Source organism: Calidris pugnax, unplaced genomic scaffold (genome assembly GCF_001431845.1).
Source record: "Calidris pugnax isolate Ruff unplaced genomic scaffold, ASM143184v1 scaffold41, whole genome shotgun sequence".
Classification (NCBI taxonomy): domain Eukaryota; kingdom Metazoa; phylum Chordata; class Aves; order Charadriiformes; family Scolopacidae; genus Calidris; species Calidris pugnax.
Window position 1 is genome coordinate 8,833,222 of NW_015094509.1, and position 11,367 is coordinate 8,844,588.

The following is an 11,367-nucleotide window of genomic DNA, read 5'->3' on the forward strand; positions in this document are numbered from 1 at the left end:
CTGATACCTTGTTTTATTATCAGCTTGTTTTAGCAAAATCCTTTTTTAGTGGGGAAATACTTGCGGACATAAAAATGTGGTGAATGTCAAAAGAAGCCAACGTTTCAGTGTGTTGAATCTACAGCTAAATTTTAGGATGTGTTCATTTAGAAGTTGGAGCATCTTGCCTGACCAGAATTTTGGAGATGTGCTCTCTGATCCATCTGGAAATGTCATAATCCTTAACCACCAGCACTATCTTGGAAACATTTCTATTCTGTAGTCCTGGTTGTTTGTTCTGATTTATAAAGAGTTTTGTGAGTATTGACTTGATGTACATCTAAGGCGGTTTTTGATATGCGCTCTTGTTGCTTGCCATTTGAGATCAAATGACAGACTTCACGTGACAGCCTATAGATTTATATATTTGAGATGTTGACAGAGGGCTTCAGTCCCGGGATTTCCTTCTTTCAGTTACAGAAGCTCTGCAGAGTATATTGCAAATCCTATTTATTCATTCATGCATTTAATGAGATGAAGTGTGATTTGAAGGGGGCTTGCTTCCTAAAGATTATGTGGTTTCTTAGTTTTCATTGTGCAACCTTGGATTTTTTTCTTATTATGCTATAATTTTACAAATTTCTTTTAACATCTTAGATGAATGAGTTGCATAAACTGAAGATATAAAGTGCTCAAGGTGCCATTATCAACTTTGAAAACAGGAGTGAAGATTAGGGGGCTGCTATGCCAGAGAACTGTTACCTTTTTAACCATTCCCTTTTATCTATTTTCCAGAGAGCAGATTTGACCTCTGATAAGGATTTATACCTTGACAACAGCTCTGTTGAAGAAGCATCGGGTGTCTATCCAATTGATGATGACGATTATTCTTCTGGGTCAGGTTCAGGTAAGACAACATGTCACAATTTGATTTTTAAAAGTGTGAGAAGTAATGCAATTATTTGAGGAAAAGCTGTGCAGTTTTTCCTTTATAAGCTGGAGGTGATACTTTTAGTGAGTACCATGAGTGCTTGGCACTCTGTTTACAGAACACTGAGCATCCCTGCGGGCTGAGTTTTAAATATTAACTTTCTGCTCTTTCCTCTTACTCCTTAGTTGCATCATTTCACTGTGGTATTTTCTCTCTTCTGTCCCTCTGGTTGCTGTGTAGATCTCTCTGGAGTTTAGAAATAAGGATTAGAGAAGGCTTAGTTTTCCCATTGCATAATGCTTATTTAGTAGTCTGTAAGAAAACATAGCAGCAGCAAACTTGTTTTCTCTTATATGCATTCAAGTTGACGTAAACATGGTGTCCACTGCTCTTTTGTTGTTGTTCTTTAAATTTGGAAGCCTAGACACTGCCAAAACCATGACAGTTTTCTCTGAGGTAATTACATCCATACAGTGAATAAAGAAATTCATAAGCATAACATACTGAGTTCTCCGACTTAAACACTCATTAGAGGCATGTAGCTAGCTCATCATTTTTCAAAAAAACTGTCAGTGAAACCTCATTAATCATTTCTCTTAGAAAGCCTCTTTGTGAAGTGTCTTCTAGACTAGCTGGGAGGCTCCAGCCATTAGAAGTTAAGTGCAGGATTTTATGGTAGTTCTGGAAGAGAAATTTCTTTATTCTTGTGAGCATTTGCTGAGCTGTTGTGGAAATCCCATTGTTTTCCAAGTGTGTTACTTATTTGTGTTTTATTGTACTTTTTGTAATCTGTCTTTTGATGTTTGCATATACTTGTGAATTTTTAAAGGGTGAGCCCTTCTCGTGGAACCCTGCCTTTCTTACCTTGTAAGCCACAGCTGAGATTTTTCGCGTGGTTTTTTGTGTTTCCTTTCTTTTGGAGGGTCAAAGATACGTTAAAATTAAGTCTGCAGAGGATTGATGGTGCTGCCAGGTGAATCCAGGCCCATCGGTCATTGACACCTGGGTAATACCCTGTATTTCAGAGGCATATTTGGACATCCTTGCTGTAGACTTGAGTGTGATCTCTGAGAAAATTGCCCTCTCAGTCAGCACCCCATTTTGTCATGACTTCAGATGCTGGTGACTTCGTAAGCTTTGGGAAAGGAGATAGGCTGACAATAAATAGCAGTATGGAGAATGGCCTGTTTTGGATTTATTTCATCTCTCTTTGTGGAGATTGACTGTTTCAAATAAGGATGACTCAAAATGCAGCCCTGCTTTTGAAGAGGAAAAGGCTATAGAAGAACTGGCTTCAGATTTTATTAACCCGTCTCAGTGGTAAAGGTGGAGCCACTCCAGAAATTATCCTGGACTTCACCAGTAACACCATGGCTTTCTTGCCTCTCTTTTCCTGTGTTCAGCCTTGAACCATGGGTGGAAGATGGAGTACATAACACACACTCATGCTACCTCCCTCTGCCAAACTCTTTCTTCCCTGCAAGAAAGCAGGAAAAGTCTCATTGTAGACTGAGGCTAATTGGAGGTCACTCCAGAGACCTCATGTGACAGTATCAAAATCTAATTCTTTTGAACAAAGGAAGAAGTCTAAGTCAAATAATCTTCTAAGCAGTCTGTGACCCCAGTTTTATTCACTTAAGGAAAAAAAAACCTCGAGGGAAACAAATTAGCATCCTCTTTGACCTGCTCACCCTATGCTTATTTAAATCTATCTCCATTTTATGAAGTAGAAAGTGTGCTGCAGATGTACCAATGATCAATTTTCTTCACATTGTTGAGTATGTCTCTCTTGACGCAGGAACACTTCGTAGTGTTCCTAGCAGGCAGAGCTTTCCCAATCAAGAGTGGTTTGCTATGTAATTCCACTCCAAGCAGACAGATCCAAGATGACAACATGCTGACTCCTTTCTTTGGTATGAAAATTGTTAGCTGCCACCAGGCCTATGGAGATAAACAGGAATTGTCAGCACCACTGTTAATGCCCTTGCAGGTCTGCAAGCAGCATTAACATGGGCAAATGTCACTGTAAGCATGACACATTTCTAACTAGAAATTGGCTGAAGGCTTTTTCTAAGGAGAAAAAAAACAGGTGAGGGTGTTCTGGTTTTCTTTTTCCTCTTATAGCCTTCATGGACATTCAGCTACTGAGGTTCATCTGCCGAAATGTTCAATACAAATCCTTTGGTCAACAGTTTCTGAAGGCGCCATGCCTGGTTCCTGTTTGTCCTACACAAACATCAGAAAGTCCATAGTGAATTCATTAGTCCATTGTTTCCTTCTTGCAGCCTCCATCTCTGAGGAGATGCCTCAATTTGTCATCAGTCTGTTTAGTGTAGGTGTTTGTATATCGCATAATAATAAAAGGGTAAAAATAAGTTTTCCTGCCTATCTACAACTTGAAATGTTTTTATAACTACTGTTCCTTTTTCCTCTAGCATAAAAGATCTTAAGTGAGCCCTGAAAGTAGCTGCTAAACAGCATGACTACCCTTTATGTTAAGGAAAGCCACCATCTCTATTAGATTTATCTATACGTTCTTTGGAAAACTGATTCTTGTGTCTTGTTGCTCTTGGTAGACAAGTCTATGCAATATATATCAGAATCTGATGCAGATTTTCCTTCCCCTTCATCTCTTCCCCAACCTAATATTTCTCAGCGGCTTGAGTTGAGAAGGTTAGCTCAGGATCAACTAGGTCTAGACTGATGTTGTGACTGGGGACTGTTCTTGGAGGAAGGTTATGGTAGTGGGGCTGGAGCTTTTCCAAGAAATACAAGGGCAACAGATCTGCTTTGGCTCTTGACCGAACGGGAAGTTACACTCCAAGGCTGGAAAGCAGTTTAGGAGTCCAGAGGCAGCGTGGTGTGGGGCTGGGTGATGGGTGGTGGGGTGGCCTGGGGACCCATGGTTCTAGATAGGGGAGGGACAAGTGCTCTCCCCATGTATTTCAGCTGCAGTTCCCTGGTAGGGCAGTAGTATTGTGTTTACAGTGTCATCTCTTGTTGTCTAATGCTGTGTTGATTAAGATTGTGTCCCTTTTCATGTGAATGGGAGTGAGATAAGCCAGCTAAAAATATGTCAGTCTGGTGTGTATCACATTGATGACAGAGATGGAAGGTGTAAAAGAGATGGTGGATATGTGTGTTCCCACCTCATGACAAGTCTGCTTGTGGTGGTAGTACTCCGTGTGATATGCAACAGTGAGCAAACATGATCCCAAAAGATAGATTGAAATGATGGGATTTGTTTGGTAGGAAGAGTTAATCACTGGCTGCTTTGCAAGTAAGAGTGCTAACTACTGGGGGCTTTTTGTAGTGGATAATGATTTAAGCTGTCACAGTCTTGATTTCCTGACAAGTTTCCTCAAGCACCAGGAGTGTGAAAGAGTATTTGCATTCCTGTCGTGCAAGGGACAGCTAACAGACATGTCACTAAGGGATATATTCATATTTCCAATACTACACCACAATTTAGGCTATTTTGACTACTATGAACATAACAGTTGTCCTGAAGAGGTTGCGGTGGATAAAAGATGGCGCATGGTGGTCGAGAGCTCTCAACTCTTTACCACAGAGATGTCTATGGGTTCAATTGCTGCAGGGTTTCTGCGGTGCCCTCACTAAGAGGGCAGTATATATTTGTAGAAGGACTCAAGGCAGTTAATACCCAGCACTGTCACCCAAGCTGGCCAAATCCAGAAACCTAAAGAGACAGTGCTATGTTCAAGGACAAAGTAAGCTCTTATACTCCAGCCATTTGACAGCATTCCTCTTAACAACCTAGTTGGAAATTATCTTCATGACACTCTGTAGGCTTTTTCTTTCCAATCCTATTTGGATTCAATAATGGGGTGGAGGTAGTTTTTGTTTGTCTGTTTGGGTTGTGGGGGGTTTTTTGGTTTTTATTTTGTTCTGTTTATCCCTTTTAGGGAACATGATACTATGTAAAATGCTATATGCTATGTTCTGGAGAGCATTAGAGAGGTTTTTTGGTCACTCAATCCTTTTTATGGGTAATTTTGAGAATACTACTGTCAGTTTAGCAAGAGAAATGCTTTCCCCTTGTTTAGACCTAGTCCATGCCAAGATAGAGACCTGTCTAGATAAAGCTAATTAGAAATCAGGGATGTGTATGAATAGGTACCTGAGTCAGGTCCAAGCAATAGGTGCTGTGATGTTTTGGTCAGGATTTCTCTGAGGCTCCTGAGGCTGTTCACAAGAGGAGTTGGATACCTTTGGTGCAAATCTAGTGACTAGTCCAGGAGTTAAATTAGTCATCTGTTTGTTGAGAGGCTGGGGATCTGCATCCTCAGTAGCCAGAGAGGTTCAGACCTGTAACGCTCACCAGTTTATCTGGCAGACACAACTATTGCCTGAAGTACAGGTGGTATTTAAGGATTTGGAGGAGCAGTTCTGATTAAATGGGACTTACCATTTCATAAAAAGAAGAAAATAAAGTTCTGTATTCTCAAAGGGTGCTTTATCAGATATCTAATCTGCTCATCAATTTTAATTTCCTTGACTCTGAAAGTCTTGTGCAATTTGGAGGAACTTCGGAAGGTAAAGCAGGCTGAGCTATCCATTGGGCCCTTATTTCTCAAAGAAAACTCTTGAGGCAAAACCAGATAAATTTTCCTGTTGGATGCCTTTCCTCACCTCTGTTTTAAAGCAGGATGTTGGTTTTTTGATCTTTGAGTAGCGTTTTGGGAAAATACCTCATTCTTGTTGTGAGGTCTTTATTCTGGAGGTTGCACTGTAATTTTGGTATCTCTAAAGGTTTTTCCCGTATTATTCTGTGCTGGTAGCTTTAATGTAGTATTTTTTTTAATTATTCCAAATTTTCTTTTCCATAGTACAGAAAAGGTTTTAGTTATTGTCTTGTTAATGCCCTTTCTTTCAATGCCAAATGTATATAATTGTGGATTCTGAGTTCAAAACTTGGTTACTGTGCTCTTATTTTCAGCCTGTTTTCTTTCTCTACAAAAAGAGGATTAAAAAGTCAGTTTGGAATGAGCGAGTCATACTATTCTGTTGTAAGAGGATATATTTTTATTTGTTAGGAATTGCTATTATGCACATTTGCTGGATTTATTACCCAATAGTTACTTGGGTAACCGATGTCTGTAATGAGCAGAACACATTGAGATTCCTAAGGAGTGGTCCAAGAATAGGTTGATTCTTTTCCTCTTTCAGGCTTTGCAATAATTTAGTCTCTTGTCTGTATCTTCTTCCTTCCAGTATCACTAAAGAATATTTATTAGACATGTCCATTATCTTATTATTCTAAAGGAGCCTTCATACTCCAGCAGGGCTTTGAATGTGGAGGAAATTAAATTTAAGGTCATCATTAGGGAGTTTTATGTCCTCTCACTCTTTATTTCAAAATAAAAAGGCTTCTGAATTATGCGGAGTTTAAAAACGTGAATTCCTAGTGACTGAAACATAAAGTAATAGTAGTCTTCCTGTAGATATAAAAGACTTGTTTTTTTATGTTTGAGGGTTTAAAGGATTTGCTGTAGGGGAGAGATTTTGCTGTTGAAGCAGCGTGTTTCAGGAAAAAACTGCTCACTTCACGTGGTTTGAGTCAAGTCAGGATAAAGAAGTTTATTGATCGATTTATTTATGATATGCAATTAACTGGCAATCATTGAACTAGACTTTTGGGCTTAATATCAGCGATGCAACAGATAACCACAGTACCAGCCACTTATAAAATGCTAACATGCAACTACAAATTTGCAACCTCCTCTTCTGTAACTGATCCCAACAAGTGTCACAGGCACACACAGATTTTTGTGTACTCCCAATTTCCTGATTGCTGCTTAATCCAGCTGATGGCCCCCTTTTCCCTTTCATGAGGTCACTTGGGGCAAATATTCCCCTGACAGTTTGGGTCACACTGTTTGCACTTGCATCTTTATCTTAGCAGGCATTGTCATCTAGGCCGTTTGCCTAGGGAGGGCTGTGTGAGCACCCCGAGCTTGATGTCATAATAAAAAACGTAACTGGTCTGGAAGAATTTCACAGGTCAATGAAATGTCACCTTTTCTGTCTCCAGGTGCTGAAGAAGATGAGGATAGTGCTGTGATAACAACATCCAGAACACTTCCAAAGTTGCCGACAACTAGTGATGCATCTAGGGCAGAGACCACTACGGTGAAAATGCAGACCAAGGTGCCTGCACAAACAAAGGTACGTGGCTGGAGAGCAACACTGTTTACAATGATTCCACTGTACCCCATTTATGGCTTGATGTTACCTTTATTTGATTTATATGGATTAAAAAGCTCCCACAAGCTCTGCTTAATGCTTCTGCAGCCTGTTCAATTAATACAGAGCTGCTCAGTTTCATTCCTACCAGCAAGTCTGTGTAAGGATGTCTGGATTTCACATGAAAGAAAAGAGAGATGCAAAAAACAGAATCTCATGATACCTTTGAGTTCGAGCTGTACCTTTTTCACATCTCTCAAAGAGTTATTCAAAACTTCTACCTGAAACTTCCCTGCTCAAAGGAGAATGTTGTGTGGTTTGACTGTAGGTTGAACACTTGCCAGGTTCCATTTACTATTTCAGTATTGCCTTCTACCACCATAGGCAATATTGTCTAAGTTACCCTCAGAGGTGTTCTGAATATAACATACCTGATGCGTTAATTTTAGTGTGGTTATGTCATTCAGAGGCTGATAAACACAGGCAATATTTAACAGCTGTTTGCTAAATATGCTTTTGGGGGTTTTAAGCTTGTGGATAGTGTTTTTCATTCCGACATCATGACGACAAATAGATCCAGTTACAATGTCTAGCAGAGCTCTCTGCGGTCAAAAAGCTTCCCATGTGTTGTGTTTGTGGGTATGGTGGAGTACGTGTGTGGAGCCACAACTTCGTGTCTGCCCGTGACTGTGCAGGCTCACAGTGTGCCCTGTTTCCCTTTTTGTGCCACAGTCACCTGAAGAAATTGATAAAGAAGAAAGGCCTGGCTTAGATGCCAAGAAAAAGAGCGATGAGCCAGGGGATGACACCGATGTGTTCACCGAAAAACATTCAGAAAACCTCTTCCAGAGGACGGAAGTTCTGGCAGGTGAGGCGTTGTTTGCCAAAGTCTATCTCCCCAGAAACACCACAGAAACCAGAGGGGATCCATATAAAACAATACAAACTCAGTTTGGATAGTTGCTTGCAGTGCAGAAATGTACTTCCCACACACATTCCTAAGAGCGCGTTGCTCTCTGGTCCATCTAGTGCAGATGGACACTGCCTGGGAGGAGGTCATGGCAGTGATAGGTGGATGGAGAGGGATGGATAAACACTGTCCTTAGGATACGGAGGCTGCAGCTGTTCCTACAGCTCCATGAAATGTTCTCATCAATAGGAAATTCATTTCAGTCTAGAGTCAGAGTGAAAATTGATGGAGAAAAGGGAAAACCTATTTCTCAACTAGCGTAACAAAATAGTTCTTTTAAGGCTGAAAAAGTTAACAGTTGAAAAGTGAGTTTGAAAGAAACTTAAATATTGTTATACATGAAGAAAACTTTATGTTCTGGCAGTATGGGTGACTTTCTTAATTGAGGTTTTGGCAAATTGCTGTTAACTCTTTTAGAACTGTGGGTTGGTGGATTGCTCACTTGTAGGTGGAACGTCCTTTTAAATGATTGCCTTATAAACAGAAACAGGCTTTCTGAGAATATATTTCAGGATACCCACAATTAAGACAGTTGCATAATGGGAGCCCTTTTCTGCGATTTGAAAACAGTCACAAACTCTTTGTGTGAGATGAAAAAGAAACATGGTGCTAAACTTCTTTTTTTTTTTCCGGCATATTGTGAATCTCTTGTTTCTTTGATTACAGCTGTTATTGCTGGTGGAGTTATCGGTTTTCTTTTCGCAATCTTCCTTATCCTGCTGCTGGTATATCGCATGAGGAAGAAGGATGAAGGCAGTTATGACCTTGGTGAACGTAAACCATCCTGTGCTGCCTATCAAAAGGCACCTACTAAGGAGTTTTATGCATAAAATTCCTATTTAGTGTCTCTATTTATGAGATCACTGAACTTTTTTAAATAAAGCTTTTGCATAGAATAATGAAGATCTTTTTTTTTTTTTTTTTCATTAAAGAGCCATTACGGCACCTTTATGATAAAATCCCATTGTATTTAAAACTTTTCATGTATTCCTTTAAAAATGTAAAAATTAAAACTTAACATTTGCAGTGTTCTGTGAATAACAGTGGCAAAGCATTATTTTATAAAACCATTGATGTTCACTGAATCATTTTTAAAACTTTATGCATAAATATAAAATAATGAAAATGATTGTTTTATCCTATGGTTCAATGAAAGTTGTTTAATTTTTGTCGGCATGTCTCAGATTGATCTTACAAGTTAGTTTTTATTTCATTAATTTATCTGTTTCCAAAAAATGCCTTTTTGTAGTTGTCATGGTGCAATTTGTCTTCAGATAAATCAGATAACAGTAACTTTTAGTGTAAATGTAATTTTTCAGCTATGTAAACTTTAACCTCCACTTTGTATAAATTTAAGTGTCAGAATATCAATTTTACACTTTGCATTGTTTCTCAGCGTACCTGTAGCTTCAGTGAGATTTGTAACAGCAAATTAATGTGTAAAATTGGATTATTACTACAAACTGTATAGTCGTATTCTTACTAAACAAATCTCCTGTAAGGAAGATTTGGAGTAAGCTACTGACAAACCTAAGCAAACCCAAAGACTCTAACAGTATTTTGAGAAGTTGCTGCAGATTTCTATGGCCACTGTATTTGTTAATTATTTGCAATTTGAAGGTACAAGTAGGGGTTTAAATTTTTGTTCTTTAAAAATGCATTTCAGTTGTAAACGTCTTTTAAAGCCTTTGAAGTGCCTATGATTATATGTAACTCGTCGCAGACTGGTGTTAATGAGTATATAACAGTAAAAGAAAATGTTGGTATTTTATAAGCACAGACAATTCTAATGGTAACTTTTGTAGTCTTACATGGATAGACATAATTGTAATTTGGGAACATAAACACTACTGAATAAATCATGTGGCCTAATACTGAGAATTCCATTGTGATATACTTTTGTACGCTTTTCGTTTTATGTCTACTTGCTTATGTTTTGATGTTACAGACTACATCTAGATCCTAGAAATCCAGACCAAAAAAAAGAGGCTGTTGATCGGGCTGATCCTTGGACCAGATCTATTGCTGAGGAAAGTGGGAATGTTTAAGTCTTGCATCTGGTGTATGAGTTAAGAGTCATTCGACCTTTGCATTATATTTAATGGCAGTATTGACACAGACCTGTTCTTCCTGCAATTGTTGTTTTCCATACTGTAAAAGTCAAAGGAGTACCCGGTTTCATTTATTGTGTATATCGGTTTTTGATTTGTTGTTCTGGTTTGTTTTTTCCCCGGCCTTTTGGAGAATTCTGATTTATTCTGCTCGGACTCCAGCAGAAGAATTGAGACAAGTGGAGTATCTTCATAAGAGAAGAAAGAAATATTCCGAGTAGAAGAGAAAAGGCTCTGTTGCTTAGACCACAGCTAGGTGTTGGATAGAGGGGCACGTGGAGAAGACGATAGTCTGCCTCCTTATATTATGCTTTGTAACAGACAAATGGCTTCGTCTTCTGCTCTGTTAACCTCCTCATTTTTTATTTTTGAGATTTCCAAAATATAGGTGTTCAGGACATCATGCTGAACTGCTTCTCAGAAATGGCAATGTATTGTAAATAAGATCTGGTAGCTCTTCAGATAAGAGTTGCGTAACTTGTATTTGTTGCTGTCCCAAGTTCAGTGGTCATTTAGGAACAAACAAACGCTATCCTGTGCTAAAATATTTAATATATTGCTTTTTAAATTACTTATACTTACTGGCAAGTTTTTCAAAGCCATACAAGTTCAACAAGTAAAAACAGGGTAAGAATTTAACAGGTATATCTTATTGTGCAATATTTAGTGAAATTCAATTAGTAAAATAACTGCTTGAAATAACTGTGCCAAGAAAAGAAAATTTCTGGCAAATGCTGTGCCACTGCTGTAAAATAAAGCATTTGTTAAAGTGCCAAAATAAAGTCTACCATGCCTAAACTAATACTTTATTTGTATAGTCTGACATCCAGTTTTTTGAAGCCCACTTAGCTTAAGGTAGTAGATCTGAATTCTCTTTAAGGGTGCAATAAATATTGCTGTAAGTATAGCTGTAAATATTAAACACCGGATAAATTGTCTCCTCCTTCTTCATAAGCAAATTGGTATTAAGAAGCTGTTTTCTTTTTATTTATAAATGTTGGACTCTGCCTGTATACAGAACACACAGGACACTTTATGCAACCTAGACATCTGTTGTAACTGTGCAGGCTACCAAATATGAGGCTCGTTGGGTTCCTCCTGCATCTGCTTACAAGCAGAAGCAATGGGAAGGTTTCAGCTCTGCTTCACCACGCACCTTTTTTTCCCCT

At 38.7% G+C, this 11,367-nt stretch overlaps 1 protein-coding gene across 1 annotated transcript; it reads left to right on the forward strand.

The window, feature by feature from the left end:
• Positions 1–708: 708 nt before the first annotated feature.
• On the forward strand, positions 709–11,002 carry SDC2 (syndecan 2). The gene is made up of 4 exons (XM_014965528.1): positions 709–886; positions 6,966–7,099; positions 7,850–7,985; positions 8,754–11,002. Exons 1-4 carry the CDS (start codon positions 724–726, stop codon positions 8,915–8,917), a joined length of 597 nt encoding a protein of 198 aa, XP_014821014.1. The 5' UTR covers positions 709–723; the 3' UTR covers positions 8,918–11,002.
• Positions 11,003–11,367: the final 365 nt, after the last annotated feature.

Coding starts and splice junctions, on each gene's coding strand:
- SDC2 (XM_014965528.1), top strand. CDS start 724: ATGCCAGAGAACTGTTACCTTTTTAACCATTCCCTTTTATCTATTTTC. Junction 7,100..7,849: donor AGGTGCCTGCACAAACAAAG/GTACGTGGCTGG, acceptor TTTGTGCCACAG/TCACCTGAAGAAATTGATAA. Junction 7,986..8,753: donor GAGGACGGAAGTTCTGGCAG/GTGAGGCGTTGT, acceptor CTTTGATTACAG/CTGTTATTGCTGGTGGAGTT.